Source organism: Ascaphus truei, chromosome 8 (genome assembly GCF_040206685.1).
Source record: "Ascaphus truei isolate aAscTru1 chromosome 8, aAscTru1.hap1, whole genome shotgun sequence".
NCBI lineage: Eukaryota > Metazoa > Chordata > Amphibia > Anura > Ascaphidae > Ascaphus > Ascaphus truei.
Window position 1 is genome coordinate 48,160,410 of NC_134490.1, and position 18,908 is coordinate 48,179,317.

The window sequence follows — 18,908 nt, forward strand, 5'->3', positions numbered from 1 at the left end:
GTGTACTCAGCGCTTCACAAAGAATACAGTACAGGGAATTATAATAATACAATAAGTGCAGCAAAATCAGACAACCATAAAGGAAATACCTGCCCCAAGAGCTTACAATCTAAGTGTTATGATGGGAGACTTGCAGAGACAGCAGGTGAGGGAATAAGTGCTGTAGATGGCAGTGCTTGGCCACAATGGGTGGTAGGAGTGACTGTGGGTGGGACAATAGCCATGAGTGCAGGCTATTGGAATGCTTGATTTGTGAGGTGAATTTTAAGGTTAGTCAGTATTAAATTAGATACTGTAGGTTAACACCATTAGCAGGGGAAGAGGTGGTAAGGAGGCATGGATGAGAGCAGGTGTGTACATGGCTGGGTCCAGGATTAGGAGAGATATCCCCAGCAGGAAGGAGTAGATAGAGGGTGTGAATAGAGAATGTATGGCGGAGCTTTTTATTGAGGGGTAAAGAAGTTGTTGGGAAAGAGGTGTATACATAATGGTGCAGTGTATGGGTACATGCAGAGGTGGATGGGAGAGATGAAGAAATGTGGATAGGAGGGGAGTGGGGAAGTTGGAGAGAACAGAAACGCTCACAAAGAAGTGAGGAAATAGTAAATAGAAAAAGCAATAGGGAGGGCATATTGAGATGCAGGAGAGACTAAACCAGTTATTGGAGGATAGAAAGAGTACAAATAATCACAGCATTTAGAAAGTAAAGTTCTCACAGTTGTTGTTGTGGTGCAGAGTTCAAATCTTCTTGTAGTATTCACCTCCAATTCTAACTTCAGTATTAACTCCACAGACACTTTATATGTGACACTTTTGATGTTACACACAGCCAACATTGAGCCTTTCTAGCACACCGAGGATTATAGAAGGAATTCATGTATATTGGGGGCAACACTTATTTATGTTATGATTGTTTAGTTCCCGCAGAGGAAATCTGCTTCCAGTCGAGTGGTCCATATTTGCAATCTCCCAGAAGGATGCTGCAATGAGAATGATGTTGTTCACCTAGGACTTCCTTTTGGAAAAGTCACCAACTACATCCTCATGAAATCCACCAACCAGGTAACATTCCCACGTGTGTTTATCACAATTTTTGTGTTGTCAGGTATGGTACAAAAAACAAAAAGTACTACACACTGAAGTGAAATTCTGTACTTCTATTAAGAAATTTCAGGTGAGATAATCAACATATAACGGGCAATGGATGGAAGGGAAGTAAACATAATTATGCCCCTTTATAAAGTATGAGAAAGACCGCACCTTGAATATGGAGTAACATTTTGGGCACCAATCCTAAGAAAAGACATTATGGAACTAGAGAAAGTGTAGAGAAGAGCCACCAAATTAATAAAGGGGATGGATAATCTGATTTATGAGGAGAGGCTAGCTAAATTAGATTTATTTACATTAGAAAAAAGGTATCTAAGAAAGGATATGACAACTATATACAAATATATTCGGGGACAATACAAGGAGCTTTCAAATGAACTATTCATCCCACGGGCAGTACAAAGGACTCGGGGGCATCCCTTTAGTTTGGAGGAACGGAGAATTCCCCAGCAACAAAGGAAAGGGTTCTTTACTGCAAGGGCAGTTACAATGTGGAATTCATTACCCATGGAGACTGTGATGGCAGATACAATAGATATCTTAAAAAAAAAGTTGGACACCTTTTTAGAAAGGAAAGGTATACAGGAATATATCAAATAGGTAAACCTCGGGATCATGTTGATCCAGGGAGTAATCTGAATTCCAATTCTTGGAGTCAGGAAGAAATTTATTTTTACCCTTATTGGATGATATGTCACTGGTTTTTTTTTGTTTGCCTTCCTCTGCATCAATATACTGTAAGTGCGGATATAGGATAAAGTATCTGTCGTCTAAATTTTGCATCGGTTGAATTTGATGGACGCATGTCTTTTTTCAAACTCATCTACTAGTTAACTATGTAACTATATAGAACACCATTTGGACCTCAGCCAGGTGGGGTCATTATTTCTGGGTTTTATGCCTATACATTTTGTAGACTTCGGCAGTTACGTACAAGTGGGAAGCAGATAGGAACCCTTTGCTCAACCAAAATGGACAATTTGCATACTGTACCTACTGTCTTACTAGGTCTGCTGTCTGATCTTTAGATGAAAACCTCAGCCTTTAAGTAATAGGTTATTTATGTCAGTAGTGAGAGATAAGTTGTATCAGTGTTTTCTTTGTATATCTATAAGGGTACCTGTATATGCCCTTATCCATCCAGGCAGTAACCTTTCTGCGTCTAATTTGAGATGATCCCCCTTTCCCCTCATACAGTGCTGAATATAACCAGACCATATACTGTAATGATAAGTGACATATAAATGCTGCTTACAAAGCTGAGAAAACAAGGGGTTGGTTTGGACAAATCTCATTTTCTGCACTGCAAGGCTGGACAGACATAAGAGCAATAATCCCGGAGAAAACCAATGGTGCATTTAAAATCGTGGCATAGAGGTCTAGTTACTAGTCTACAATCTGCAAAAAAGAGCACCTTATTTATCATAGAAAAAGAATCCCATTGAAAGCAACGAGATGTTTTCCCTTTGCACTGATTTTGCCTCAGGGTTTGCACAGTGACACAACATGTTGAGATTGCTGCTTATTTGTGCCTTCTTTTAATAACAATGCGATCAAACCAACCTTTCTAACAAGGCGTTTCTGGAAATGGCGTACACGGAGGCAGCAGAAGCCATGGTGCAATTCTACCAAGATAAGCCTGCGATGATAAACGATGAAAAATTGCTGATCCGCATATCAAAGCGCTACAAAGAGCTGCAGCTCAAGGTAAGTGACGTTACTATTCAGGGGCATTAAAAGATGAGGGCCTTTATTCTGAAGACTCTTCATTCCCCAGGTTCTGACTATTCACACATCTGCTTAGACGAGTGTCTGTGCTGAACTTTATTTGCTATCTGTGCATGCATCCTTAGGGTGTCATCTCTGCTTTTTGTTCACTGTATTGTGGAGGGTCTTGGCAATGAAGTAATCACCCCTTATTATTGTGTTATTGAGCCTGCATCCAGTTCACCAAGGTCATGTTCAAGAGTCCTAAAGGCTGTCCCGCAATAGTTTGTGGGCTCTGTACTTCCTAATTGCACTCTCGACTGTATACATTTTTACAGGATAATCTTTTTAGGTATTCCTGTGTGTGGGATCTAAAATCCTGTGATATTTGATATATGCAACTCCTTAATCCTGATAAGCAGTGAAGAGGTTAAATGCTGCAAGCAGATATAGTTTCTTCATGCTGCAGCCATTTAGCTAGCTACAAAGAAAGTATTAAGGGCTGGAGCTGTATTATAGATAACATTACTCTTATCATCTTTTGCATGGTTTTTTAGCATGCTGGAGTTAGGTTGAGTTTGTCTGGAACTCTGCAGGATTTATATATTGTACATTTCAACCAGAAATCCTAAACCCTTTAAAAACTGCCCTGTGCAACCTGAGACCACAGCTACAGCAGCCCAAGCATGGAAAAGGTTACATGTCTGTGTGAGTGGTTGCTAACCCAAGGTTGCTAATATGCACATGACCAATGGGATATAATATACAGTAGCAATAGAATATTAGAAAATGAAAAGATTTTGTTACAAATGAAGAATCATTAGCCTCTCACCGTGATCCTTTGAGTCTTATCACATTTTCACACGCTTGCCTCCTGACACTGCTTTAAATGTCTGCAGGTCTGTTCTGCTGTCGCTCAATCGACAGACTGTGCCAGGAACTTGTCCAATTCGTTTGGGAAATGTACATAAGTAACAAATTTGTACATAGAAAGCTTAGCAAAAATACAAATTAAGGAAGGACCCAATTGTTTACTGAAACCGCAATTAAGAGTCTCCAAAAAAGCAAATGCTTGCGTTCGATCAGCCTGAGTTCATCTCTACTTAATGCTTACGAGATGTAATTTTTAGCGGTATCATTTGTTTATTTTTGCAAATGTGTGATTAGGAATATTTTTTGCCAAAAGCCAAGCACAGGTTGTAAGAGGCATCAGAGCCCACATGGGTTTCTTGGCCACTGTGACATGCGTCAGAAATGGAAACCACATTCCTGTCTAGAAAAGAATCACAGCTGTTAAGGTTCAGTCCTTACTTGGTTGAAACTCAACTGGGACTTCACTCACTTTATATTTATTAATTAACTATTTTATTTTCTCAAGTATAATTGGCATGAATGTTTTACAACAACACAAGCACTCACAATACTCCCCTTGTTTTCCATAGTAATAACAGAATAATTAAAAGTGTTATGGCTTTCGCTCTCGTTTTGAACCTTGTTACAAGTATTTTTGCAGTCACTGTTTTAAAAGAGTCTGATAATTGAATTAGGAACCTAGGGAGAACTCTGTACTACTATTAATAACATAATAACCCAGTGAAACTACTATACATTTGTAAATACAGAAAAAGATGGTGCTTTAAAACTACAGAAATTGTGCAATTAACTATTGAAAATGATGTGACAACTTTAGTGATGTAGCTTATGTGACATAACCACAATGTGAAAAGTAATACAAATATAGAACTCCAAAAAAAGCCCTACTGCTTGACTAAAAGACTCCCTAAGCAGTTTTAGCACTCAATAAAGGTCCCCAAATGTGTGTTTCAAATGTGATATTTGGAAAAAGCATCTGGGGTCTCCGTTACACGGCTACTTGTAAAAAAAAAATTCTTCTTTTTATTAAACTGACAGCAAGTTAGTTATGTAGAGTATGTGTCAATGTATCAAGATACTTTGCTATGATATTACTCAGAGATCAGCAAGAGTTACTTAATGTATGTGTGAGAAAGGGATTTCTGCATGTGGTGTATCTTTGAATTTTCTCCATTTAATTTATTGTATGCCAAAGAAACCACCCAGGTTGAGAACAGGTAAACTTATCTGCCTCAGAGATGTGTGTCAGATGTAAGGTCCCTGATGAGTATTACATTTCACACAAGAGCTGATATACAGCATAGTAAATCACTTATGAGCTGGATAGTATTAATAGAGTCAACATGATATGTAGACACAAGTGTTTCAGTATGGTGTACATTAAAGTAAATGAGAATATAGATTGTATATAATATATTAATATATAATACTATTTATATTGTGGTGCTGAATATCTAGCCATACAACATGCAATATGTTTTGTAGCTCCTTACTTCTTTAATTCCTAATTGCTGATTGTGTTAATGAACCAACACGATTGGTCTTTATATATGAAACAAAGAGTTAAGAGCTTTTGAAACCTCACAGGTCTTTTCTATGAGATCATTGGAAAAAATACTTATTTTTAGCCTTGGTGATCTCATCATATTCAACAGTCTTATTTTCTGAGGTTAGAAGATACTCAAAAGGTTTTTCACATGTCCCACAAGTCTACTTGAATATCTAAAACATCACAAAGTGCAGATATTCTGATTCCAGACACTTGGAAGTCCAAGCATTTCCATTGCAATGACATTACTGGTGTCAAAGTCCTGTCTTTTGAGTTGTGTGGCTCAAAGCTTTGCATATGATGTCCAAAAGTGAAAGTGGCTTCTATTTCTTTCCAGAAACCAGGTAAGAATGTTGATGCCATTATCCATGACATCCATTCGCAGAGGGAAAGAGATATGTTCCGTGATGCAGACAGGTAATACTCGCTGACAGCTGGAGATTTAAAAGTGGGTTATGCATGGCCACGTGGGTTAGTAAGTGTATTTGGAAAAGGCATTTTAAAACACAGGTTGTCATATTGATCAAGATTCTGAGAGGTCAACCATGCCCAGGACATACTTGAAAACGAGAGGTAACTCTCAATGTATTACTTCCTGGTAAAATATTTTATAAATAATAAATAAATAATAAAAACAGGAGAGGGTCCAGCCTTACAGCTGAGGATCCCATAGAGGTGACATTTGGCTCTGAAGTTGTATCCCCAAATGATGGGTGTCAGTTGCGACATTCAATGAAAAGGAGAAGTTCCCCTTATTCATTGGCTTACTGGCAATAGCACTATTGGTGGCCATTCCCAGCCCCGGGATTGCAGTATATATATATATATATATATATATATATATATATATATATATATATATATATATATAAACAAACATCACAGCTTGCACTCAATGTACTGGTTCATATAGACAGGTGCTAGTCTCAAATAATAGAAATACAACATTACCATTATCTCGTCCGGTAAAGAAAGACTGCACTCGGTTCAGTAATCATGAAAAACTGTATTGGGCATCTGAATAGAAAAGATAAGTCACCCAATCCGACGTTTCGGTCCTGGAATAGCACCCCCTTGAGAAAGGTCCTATTCCAGGACCGAAACGTCGTATTGGGTGACTTATCTTTTCTATTCAGATGCCCAATACAGTTTTTCATGATTACTGAACCGAGTGCAGTCTTTCTTTACCGGACGAGAGAATGGTAATGTTGTTTTTTATATATATATAAATATATATATATATATATATATATATATATATATATATATATATAATTTCCAAATTAATTTGCTACTAGTCCTACTTGTGTTCTACAAAAGACCATTATGACCGCCATGTTATTTTTGGCTGCAGGTATCGAAATGAAAGGACGAGGTCTCGCAGTCCTGTGAGTCGCTCCTTGTCTCCAAGGTCCCACACTCCTAGTTTTACCTCCGCCAGCTCTACGCACAGTCCCTTGGGTGCATCAAGGACAGAATGGGTAAACGGAAGGGAGTCCTGGGACCAGTCAGTGTATGGTAGGTGGGAAGAGAACAGAGATACAGGTCCTTGGAGGGACAATGGGGAAGAGAAGAGAGATAGGACAGACCACTGGGTGCATGACCGGAAGCATTACTCCCGACAGCTTGAAAAGCAAGAATTGGATGACCGGATTGATGGGCCCAGAGGACACCGGGAAAAATATGGCAACCTCCACTCATCGTCCAGATACAAAAGCAGAGAAGGGGAATATTATAGGAAAGAGGCCAAGCCAAAGTCAGAAACAAAGCTTCAAGATATGCCTGGAAAGCCTAAGAGGAAGGAGGAAGGCAGGACACGAGAGGTCAGGTGCAGCAATGAGGAGGGCACAAGCAAGAAAGACACTTCAGAGCCAAAGTCAAACAATGAGTGTGATAGCAGCAGGCAGAAAAATGTTGATAAGAACAAGAATTCAGATGAAACTAATGAGCAAGAACATGACAAGAGTATCAAAGAAAATAAAGACATTGAAAAGGTAAACATGGTGGAATCTGTGATGTTTGATTTAACAAACCTTAATATGCTGTTTTGTGGGAGGTATAGTAAATGACTTCCATTATCCCTCATACCAAACGCATTGCAGTCTGATGAAGAAACTAATATTTGTTAACATTACACCTAGTGCTGAATATCACTGCTTTTATTTTGTCCATATTTAGACTTATTTTTTTAATACTGAGGGAGGTGAAGCCAGCAAGTGACCAAATGGGAGCGACACTGGGTTTCAAGTGGGAAAACTTGGTTCAAATCTGCTTTACAGCTCCTCTGCAGATGTGCACCATCTCCCCAATCCTTATGCACGGACATTACACTCTTTAAAGCAAGGGCTGATTGTGCTTGAAAACATTCCCATTACATTGTTTCATGCACTGTACCCATATATGTTATACTGTGTAGCCTGTACACAAAATTGCATATGTAATACACACGAATTACACATCTTTTCACTTGAATTGGTGCCTTTCCTTATTATACAACAAGTATTTTCAGAACAACTTGTAAACGTGGGCATGTGCTTGGTTCTGTTGGGCTTCAGAGACGCATGGATTGCTGGTAGGGATTGTCGCACCCTTTCCAGCGTTAACCCCCATTGGCTTGAATGGATGTTAACACTGGAACGGGCGCAATATCTCGTACTGGCTCTTCATGCATGTGCCCATGAATATTGAACTTCCAACGAATTTGTACTGTTACATTTCAATCAGGCTGAAAAGGAAGAGCAGACAGTGGACCATAACTCTGTATCAACCGAACATGCAGACAAATTGGCTGAATCAGAGATTAAGACTGCTTACAAACATAAGGTAAATACAACAAGCATTATTGTATGGTAACTACCTGATACATTCGGACCTGTTATTTACCAAATCAAAAAGGTTGTAACTGTCCTTCAATTCATGAGTACAATAATAAATATGTGCATTAGTGGATTAACTGATCACCATTATTTTATGAATTTTTCGCAACTTTCGCGATTTATCAACAGAAGCAAAAACATGGATATATCATTGGAACAGAATTATATTACAATAAAGGGGCACGCTTCCTATGATAAATCCAGTGTAGGTTTGGCCCCAAATCTGCAGCGTGTAGAGAGTGTAAAATACAGGGAACAGAACACAAGATATAAAAGTAAACATTAAGAGAACATAATGCCCATCCCAGTGATCTTATAATCTAATTTGATTATCCTTTACTTAAGCTACTAACATGCCCTTTAATCTATTAATAAATCAGCAATGTGCAGTGTTGAACCACCAGTCATTAAGTGAGGGTATTGCATGAACTTAAGCATTTAGGACCTAAAAAAAGAACTGTACCCATTGATGAAAATGATCCTCTTGACTTCTATCCCAACCTATATTATTTCATCTGCAGCAGTCGAATTTGATATATAGTTGACACTGGTTTGCATAGCTGTTGTGTAAGCGAATTGCCCTGCTTTGAACTTCCCTTGTAACTTTGCTTTAGGGCCTTTTCTTACTTGTTCACTGCCTGCAAACATTACTTTGCATGACTTCACTTGGCTCTGATGACTAGCAGAGAGGTATGTGTGTGAGGGAGATATGTCAGAAGAAATACTTTGTATCTAAATATATATAATATATATATGTTGTGGTTGTATACAGTGGACATGCATTCATGGAAACGGTGGGAAGACATTCCTCTTTGTGATGTTTTTTCAATGCATTTCATTTCTTTGGGCAGGAAATTGTTTATGTTACAGTTGCAGTTAATTAACATTAGTGTGAAAGTGTTAGAGACAAATGTCCTGGGAAAATCTGCAGCTTCATATCTTTCTAATCATGAGCTAATAGTCTGACGGGGGCAGCTGTCAATATACACACGGCAGGATACTGGTTTCATAAGCACAGACAGTAGCTACAATGGCACCACTAATGATTTTATAGGACACAGACAGCAGTATTATTAGACCGCCAAACGTGTGATTCGTGGAAAATGTTAGAACATCTTATTTCTCAAAAGCCGACATACCTGAACCTTTATAAATGTATTATTCTTTAATTTGCATATATGTCATTGGCGTGGAAGGTACAAGTGAAATGTAATTTCTAGGGAGCTCTGGATGAAGTGTCACTTGTTCTAATGTCCCCCGTCTTCTTTTGCGCAGGAAGAGGAGTGGGAGAGTGGGAGTGAGTTAGAAGGTGAAACTTGGTATCCAACGAACATGGAGGAACTTGTGACAGTCGATGAGGTAGGAGAAGAAGATTTAATCATAGAGCCTGACATCACTGAACTTGAAGAGATTGTTCCAGTGGAACCAAAGGACAATGACAATTGCATTCAAATGTGTCCGCATGGAATGAGCTCTATAGATTTGGAATGCCAATGTGACCAGTTGGCTAGGAGTGAATGTTCATCTCCCCGTGAAGCCTCTATAGTAATGAGCTGTACGTCAGTAAGAGAAAGTGCAAGTCCTGCCAGTAGCTGCTGCGATCCAGTAACAGATGTGCCAAATTTAAACTTGACTGCTGAACAGAAGTGTGATGAACTGGAAGAAAATACAGCCGCTAGAAGTCCCAGACTCAACGAGAATGAAGTTCTAGTCGAGAGCTCTGAGAGCAAAAAGAACCCCAAAGACCTGAAAAGTCCTGACTGTAAAGAAGAGACTGCTGTAGATACAGACACGTGTGTAGATCTGTATACAAGAATGGACTTGCAAGCAGATGATAATGTAAAACTGATGGACGTGCACACCCAAGAAGAGGAAAGACATGAAAACAGAGACAGAGATCTTTCAGGCTCAGGTAACTACCAGCATTCATTTTCCTTACTCAGAATTCACAAAGTATTAATCATTGTATTGCACCCAGAGAAGCTGCTAGATATATAATGGTTTCTTTCTGTACTTTCATTGTTTTTAAAGGAATGTTTAATGCCATTTTATCATGATTGGGAGTCATTGTTCAGGCTCTGACCTTAGTGCTGCAGTGATTGTAACACATTCACAGAACAAGGGGCCTACAAAACAATGTAGAGCAATAGACTGTCGGCCCTTCTGACAGCGGAGGGGCTACCTCTCATTCATCATAACTTAAATAAAAAGTACTTTTTAAGAAGTGTACATATTATCTTGAATCTGTATTTCTCTAAAATATGAATTAACTAGACGTGTATTCCATATTACATTATATTTCCATTATTTACAAAATAATGACATTTATTAGAAACCAAGGAAATAAAGTGTAATACCAGACGTGAGAGAAAGTGTTACAAGGCTGAATGATTTCACGATATTGCAGTGTATATATATATATATATATATATATATATATATATATATATATATATATATATGTGTGTGTGTTATATATTAGTTTGTGTGTATATATATATATATATATATATATATATATATATATATATATATATATATATATACACTGTATATATATGTATATATATACATATATACTGCAATATCGTGAAATCACTCAGCCTTGTAACACTTTCTCTCACGTCTGGCATTACACTTTATTTCCTTGGTTTCTAATAAATGTCATTATTTTGTAAATAATGGAAATATAATGTAATATGGAATACATGACACGTGTGTATATATAAATATATATATATATATGCAAATACAACTGTATGCTCATCTGCATGTCTTAGGCAGGTCTGCAACCCCTCCTTAACACCATTATCACCCAGCATACAGCACTTCCACTGCAGCAAGGGATTCTGAGAAATGACATGCAAATGAGCACACAGTGTCACTTTTTGCTTCAAAAACCATTTTTAACATGGTTCCCTATAGGCTTAAGCTTGCTGCATGGTCACAGCTTTGAGCACAGCCAGGGTTAAGGTGCATACCCAGAAAACCACCCACAGACAGCTTTTTTTTTTTTTTTTTTCCCCGAGAGGGTACACCCTCTCGCTCATCGGATCCCAGTCCACTTCAGTGGATAGGGAGCTTGCCCTTGGACTATCCAACCGAAGTCAGACCCGCCCTCAGTGCCCAGTTTCCCTGAAGATTTCAGCCCGAAAGCCTAGGTCTCCAGGGACATTGATGCCTTCCTCCGTTAGGATTCAGGACATCCGTCTCTTCCTCCCTCTGGCCCGAGGCCCGCAAGGGAGTTCGCATCATCTCCCCTCTTTCGAGGGTTGTGCGGGTGCACCCCAGCCCCGAAGGGCTGGTTGTTCGAATGCCATCCCCCCTTAGCCCAAAGGCTCAGGGGTTCTGTGGTCCGGGGTCTGGACACCACCTCTCAACAAGCTAGAGGGCCAAATGCTTGCCACAGACCTTTCCTACTGAAACCCCAGATAGGATAGTACTGCATTTGGTCATAGCTGTGCAGGTCGAGAGGAGCACTCATATCGCCTTGATCTTAGCCAAAAGGCCGAGAACCACCCACAGACAGCTGTTTCGACCTTAATGGGTTTCATCAGTGTGGGGTTGATTAACTGGGTATGCAAAGAAGCTATGGGATAGGCTATACCATAATACTGAGTTAAGTTATGGTGAGTAAAAAACCCTCCACAGGAAAGCAAATATGCAAATACATCTGTATGCTCATCTGCATGTCTTAGGCAGGTCTGCAACCCCACCTTCCACCATTATATATATATATAATAGCAACAAAGAAAGCAACCTAACAAAAAGCACACGGGCATACCAAAAAAGTGTAAACATGAATTTATTCTGGTGTGTTAAAAACAAGGGATAAAGATTAAAAGAGGAGGGGGACTCACATCTACCATCATGTGCACCTAGAGGCAAGGGTATAATGATTTGGACAAATTCCAACGCACAGTTCAAAAAGACCACAAGGAGCTCTGAGTTGAGCGTACCCGTGTAATATGCATATACTGAAAATCAGTGCATATCCAACAAAAAGTCAATTGGTGTTACAGACAAATAGCTGCAATAGGTGGAAGCATAAAAAGCACAAATGTCAATAATGTGTATACATCACCATTAAGAACACATTTGACTCCCCGAAGGCCGTTTTAAGTCGAAACGCGTTGGAGTGGGAGTCAGAGGAATGGGACCCCCCTTTCCTGATAAGGGGCTATGGCTATTTACTGTTATCTGAAATGTATGTTCTTAATGTTGATGTATACACATTATTGACATTTGTGCTATTTATGCTTCCACCTATTGCAGCTATTTGTCTGTAACACCAATTGACTTTTTGTTGGATATGCACTGATTTTCAGTATATGCATATTACACGGGTACGCTCAACTCAGAGCTCCTTGTGGTCTTTTTGAACTGTGCGTTGGAATTTGTCCAAATCATTATACCCTTGCCTCTAGGTGCACATGATGGTAGATGTGAGTCCCCCTCCTCTTTTAATCTTTATCCCTTGTTTTTAACACACCAGAATAAATTCATGTTTACACTTTTTTGGTATGCCCGTGTGCTTTTTGTTAGGTTGCTTTCTTTGTTGCTATAGTATTATTTCAACCTCTAGCACCACTGTCTAGTACTACTTATACTATACGTTGACAGTTTTTGCGGACACCAGTGATTTATTGTGTTGAGGCAGTATTTCTTTGTGTATTTCAATATATATATATATATATATATATATATATATATATATATATATATACATACACACACACACGTATAACTTTAGGTGTCATACTCTTCATTTCCATATTTTTCATTAAGCTAACTCTATATCACCGGAAGAGAAATCTCCTGACATTCTACTGTTGGAATCAAAAGAAGCCCATTCTTCACCTTCGTGGGAACAAGAGGACGTGTTCACTGAACTTAGCATCCCATTAGGTATGTTCAGAACAAAGGTTATTTTATGTAACAGAGTGATGCAGCAATAAGCATCTCATAATTATAGTGGATGCTATAAACCAGATCAAAGCAAGAGTTCTTCTCCAATATTGTTTGCAGTTGGGTTTTCCACAAAAGACTGGATTTGGTGAACAAATGCACGAATTGTGGAATGGATGAAAATCTGCACCATGTTAATTCAATGAATGTACGAGTGAATTCATTAAAGAAGGAATGCGTGAATGAGAGCCTGCGGTCCATACGCTGCATGAATGAGTGAGAATGGATGAGATCCTGCACCCGATGTGGCGTGAGAGTTGGAGCCAGGTTAATGGAGTCATTTATATGATCGCAGAAATGTAATCGTTGGGTGAATGATATAGTGAAATAATGAGATTCTGCAGCGTGAATGAATAGCTCACAGCCTGGCCCTGATGCATGACATTGACAGTAAGTGGATATTGAAATCGTTTGTATGTAGATACATAGGCTATCCCCTTAAGTTTCCCTAACAATGTGACTGTAACACTGTCTAAAAGGTGTGGAATTTGTGGTGCCGAGAACTGGGTTCTACTGCAAACTCTGTGGCCTCTTCTACACCAGCGAAGACACGGCGAAAACGTCTCACTGTCGGAGCCGCGTCCACTACAAAAACCTTCAGGTAATGTCTAATTCACTCGTCATTTATTCCTTTGCTGAAAGATTAAGGGTCATATTTACTAAATGGTGCTAATTCGTAAGGCAAAATAGGACATTGGGTCGCGGTCATTACGTGAAACGACCGTGACCCAGTGACCGTCGCCATTCAACCACAGGCGGACCCCCCGCCACAGCTGGTACCCATGCCACTGGCCACTCCCAAGGTAAGTTTTACAGGGTAGGGGGTTAATTTAAGGGGGTTTAGCAGTTAGGATAGGGGGTTTTAGGGTAAGGGTTAAGCTTATGGACTTACCCTAACAGTGGCAGGTCCCACCGGTGGCGGGGTGAGTCGGGCGGCTGCCACCAAATGTCCTGTACCGTTTATAAGATACCTTAACTTGAATGGGCTGTAAGCTGTCTTGGGGCACCAGAGGGTTTCTTATGGCATAGCGCTGCTTAGTGAATATGGGCCCTAAGCAGTGTTATAGCATCGCGCTGCTTAGTGAATATGGGCCCTACGCAGTGTTATAGCGTAGCGCTGCTTAGTGAATATGGGCCCTACGCAGTTATAGCGTAGCGCTGCTTAGTGAATATGGGCCCTACGCAGTAATAGCGTAGCGCTGCTTAGTGAATATGGGCCCTATGCAGTGTTATAGCATCGCGCTGCTTAGTGAATATGGGCCCTACGCAGTGTTATAGCATCGCGCTGCTTAGTGAATATGGGCCCTATGCAGTGTTATAGCATCGCGCTGCTTAGTGAATATGGGCCCTACGCAGTGTTATAGCATCGCGCTGCTTAGTGAATATGGGCCCTATGCAGTGTTATAGCATCGCGCTGCTTAGTGAATATGGGCCCTACGCAGTGTTATAGCATCGCGCTGCTTAGTGAATATGGGCCCTACGCGGTGTTATAGCATCGCGCTGCTTAGTGAATATGGCCCTAAGCAGTTATAGCATCGCGCTGCTTAGTGAATATGGCCCTACGCAGTGTTATAGCGTAGCGCTGCTTAGTGAATATGGGCCCTACGCAGTGTTATAGCGTAGCGCTGCTTAGTGAATATGGGCCCTATGCAGTGTTATAGCATCGCGCTGCTTAGTGAATATGGGCCCTATGCAGTGTTATAGCATCGCGCTGCTTAGTGAATATGGGCCCTATGCAGTGTTATAGCATCGCGCTGCTTAGTGAATATGATAAATATTTAGCATCTCTTTATTAATGAGGATTTTACTTTTAACATCCCTCCAGCAGCCATGCTAGAGCACATTTATCCCATTTGCTGTAGGACTTCTTTGATACAAAGTACTTAGTTTATTAAAGGACTGTTCAGTGACCCTGTAATTGTGCAGCTGTCCGTTTCCAAGTCTTATAAAGGAGCAATCCCTCCTAGGACCAAAGTGAACTAATTCCAGTGATATGTTTAAGGGGTCTCATCCAGGCAATTAATACCTTTTTACCCAAATCTGACACATAAGTATTTTACATTTATTTTTTTAAATTAAACTTGGAAGGGGTTTGATGTCCTCTGGCTGCTCCCTTTTGTGTGATGTCATTGTGTGATGTCACTGTGTGTGATGTTACTGTGATGTCACTATGATCAGCGAGTGCTGTACAGCCAGCGTCCCCCTTCCCACATTTTTATTGGCTCTCTGATAAGAAGGGGGGGGGAAGAGGTAAGGGGAAAGAAAACACCTGATTGACAAAAACATCCCCATTCAGAGACCCCTAAGAGATTCAACTAACCGCCTATGTGGGATTGCAGCTTTAAACAAAATGCCTTGAATGGCCAGGAAAAAAACGCATTGAGTTACATTTATATAACCCAGAATAGGGGATTTTCAGGTGCTATTCCTGATTTATCTGGCAAAAATCCTCCTATCGGTATTCACTGGGGCAAAACGATGTGATAAATATAATTGATTATTTGACCTTATATTTTACGTCATTATTTTCAGTACAACATTTTCTGCCAGAACTGTTTGCTCCATCAGCACGACTGCTCATGTGCTTACACGCAGAAGACAATATCGCTTTATTCACTGAACTTAAATCACTTCTTCACTTGGAACATACTGCTTTACATTCATCAGCATCATAACACTGTACATAACACTGTACATAACACTGTACATAACACTGCACATAACACTGCACATAACACTGCACATAACGTGGCACCTTTATGAGAGTTTGCAGGGTTCATTCAAGGGTGTTCCTATTTTGAAAGGCAATGTTTGTGAACCCTTTATAGCAGGGGTGTCAAACTCAGTCCTCATGGGCTACCAACAGGCCAGGTTTTATGGATATCCCTGCTTCAGCACAGGTGGCTCAATCGCTGTCGCAGCAACGTGTGCTGAAGCAGGGATATCCATAAAACCTGGCCTGTTGGTTACCCTTGAGGACGGAGTTTGACACCCCTGCTATATAGGTAATATGGAGTGTCGCTTTGTCATTTTCTTGGTCATTAAGATAAAAGTACAGCAAAAAAAAGCTGGCACTGCTGTTTTTAAAGCTGCAAAACGTAAAATGTTATATATTTTTTAAAATAAATCAATTCTGTAATATTAGATAATAGTGACTGTTTGTTTTTCATTCTTTTTTTTTACTCAACTCTTAATACCAATTTTAATGAGTTTTAGTATACTGAGCATCCTTTGATTTCTATAGCAGGCTTTAGCACAACTCCCCATCAGGGCATGATCTTTGCAACACTTTCCTGTTCGGGATAATTTGTTGCCAATATTCCAGCAGTTTGAGCTGCAAACTGTAACAATAGATAATGTTACCTTGGTAATATCAGGATACATTGTGGCTGCTGAGTTACGCTGACTAAAGCGGCCATTATGTTAGGCACACAATCAGGATTTTTACAGATTTTATAACAGGAGCACCAAATAATTGCCGGCTTAGGTAAGAATATATATAATGATACATTGTCACATGCTGTACATATATAAATATAAGAAGAAAAAGGTGGGGGGTGTAGTATTGCTGCTGTAAAGTTGATGTACTTTCCCAGACTGTTTGATAGAATGAATCACTGGCAAACACTTCTTGTTTTGTTAAAGGGGCAGTCCTTAGTGAGCTCCCAAGGGACAACAGCACAGCTATTCCACCATACAAAGTGCTGTTTCTTAATAGAGCCATGAGCCAGTGCTAGAGAGACTGAAGCCTGAGGACAGATGCCTGCACTTAAAATGTTTAAGTGACTGACATTAACTGGGCTTGGCCCCAGGATGGGAAGCTTGAAGCCAGTTGTTGCACATTTTTAATAACTCTCAGTTCTGTGCTGTCATTATCCGGCAGTTAAGGAAGAGGCAGAGCCCCAGACACAGTGTCAGCGGCCGACATCTAAACAGATCAGATATAGATCACTGTGACATCAGAGACTTGGCCATTGCCTTTACAAACCTACTTCTTATAGTGTCATTAAAAAGGTAGTGAAACTGTGTCTGATCTCAAGGGAGCCTGAGCTGCTTGACACCTTCGCTGTGAGTGTGTGTGCGTGCGTGCTTTAAAAAAAAAATCTATTTGGCCCTACCTTTGGGCTGTACTTGTTCCATATCTAATGGACTCAAACAACAATTTTAATAGTAATATAGCAAATAAAAATATCCCGTGTGAGCACATTCACATCCCAGACAGGTCTGCAACCCTGCCTTTCCCTATTATCTCTTAGCTTACTATGCTTTCACTGCAGCCAGGGATTCTGGGTAATGACATGCAAATGAGCACACAGTGTCACCTTTTGCTCCTTGTCCATTTTAACATGGACCCCTATAAGCTTATGCCTGCCGTATTAGGCTGCACTTGTCGCGTGCGCGCCATCGCACAGAGTATTATTGCTGCCTTACACAGCTTTCCAGCACAGCCTGGGTTACAGAAGTAATGGTAATATAAAAATAATTGCACATAAAAAATTAATAAATAATATTGTACAGTTAACAAATATCATTGTATAGTGGTAAAGTGAAATAAGGCGCAAACAAATAAAAAGTGAACACTAATAATAAGTGACTAATCAAAATCTTAAATAGGTGATAATGTGATAAAATTTATACAGCTTCACCCCCTGCTCTGGAACCCACAGGAAGGGGTAGTCTTCACTCTTCCCCCACAGTAACAGCAAAACACACAAAATCCACGGGGAGCATGGGGAGGAAACAAAAATAAATTTAAGTGCAGCAAAAAAAGGCAACGTGGAAAAAAGCCTTCAAATGACTTGGCTCTAATGAATTAACTACTTACAAGATGTAAGAGTCAAATAGGCAGGGTTGACTCAAACAGTCACAGGTAAGTGGATGATGCAGTTGTCATCAGAGTGGATCGGGTCCCCAGGATCACGTACCCCAATGTTGAGAGAAAAACTGGCATAGCACAGATCACTCGAGATAAAATAGCTTTATAACAATAAAATATTATACTCACATTCTAACAATAAAATACGGGCATATCACACTGCATTAGTGTAGGAAGATTTTAGCCAGCTGGCTCACCGTTTCCTCCCCATGCTCCCAGTTAACAAATATCAAACAGTCATTGTGTCATTCTTGTATATCAAAATGATATAATGGGGCTAATTTAATGATTTGAAGCGGCCAATCACCCATTGACTTGAATGGGACAATTTTTCGATCACCTGCTTTGGATTATATTTAATTAGCCCCATTAAATCATATAAAATATCTTTAATCATAATTTCTAACAGCCAAGTAAGGAGGGTGAAGAAAATAACTTTTTTTTTCTTTTTGGCTGTAATAATTTAGGGCATTTTGCTGATGTCATCAAATGTCTATTTTTCTTTTTGTAAAATGCTTTCTCTGAACAAGTAAAAGTTGGGGTCAAAGAACAGGCACATATACACCTAGGTGCCACAGCGCTCCCTTATTGACTTAACTCGGGCTACTACCTCATTAACACCTCTTTAACCGCTAACAGGTATCTTCCAAGCTGACTAACACAGTGTTGTGCTGTTTATAGCCTTAACACAAAGGAGCACACCTGGGATACATGCTAATATGGAAATACAAAGTATAATTAAATTAGCATATATCCCAGGTGTGCTCCTTGTTGTGCACAGGTGCCCCGCCACATGTTGCCTAAAGGTGTGTTTGGGGATATATATATATATATATTTATATTATCTCAAATCCCAAGTGATATATATCAATATATCAATATATCACTTGGGATTTCAGTAGGAACATAATGTCCATAACTGATTTTTATAACTGTATGTGATGAGCCC

The 18,908-nt window shown here is 39.7% G+C and overlaps 1 protein-coding gene across 5 annotated transcripts in view; it reads left to right on the top strand.

Annotated features, from left to right (window-relative positions):
- Window positions 1-18,908, top strand: part of RBM20 (RNA binding motif protein 20) — a 141,474-nt gene that overhangs the window by 117,117 nt on the left and 5,449 nt on the right. For all 5 annotated transcript variants that reach the window (XM_075611845.1, XM_075611846.1, XM_075611849.1 and 2 more), the window contains exons 6-13: window positions 919-1,062; window positions 2,686-2,817; window positions 5,577-5,656; window positions 6,594-7,233; window positions 7,964-8,062; window positions 9,391-10,027; window positions 12,904-13,023; window positions 13,563-13,684. In XM_075611845.1, coding sequence (XP_075467960.1) covers window positions 919-1,062; window positions 2,686-2,817; window positions 5,577-5,656; window positions 6,594-7,233; window positions 7,964-8,062; window positions 9,391-10,027; window positions 12,904-13,023; window positions 13,563-13,684 — 1,974 coding nt within the window. The remainder of the gene's footprint in view (window positions 1-918; window positions 1,063-2,685; window positions 2,818-5,576; window positions 5,657-6,593; window positions 7,234-7,963; window positions 8,063-9,390; window positions 10,028-12,903; window positions 13,024-13,562; window positions 13,685-18,908) is intronic.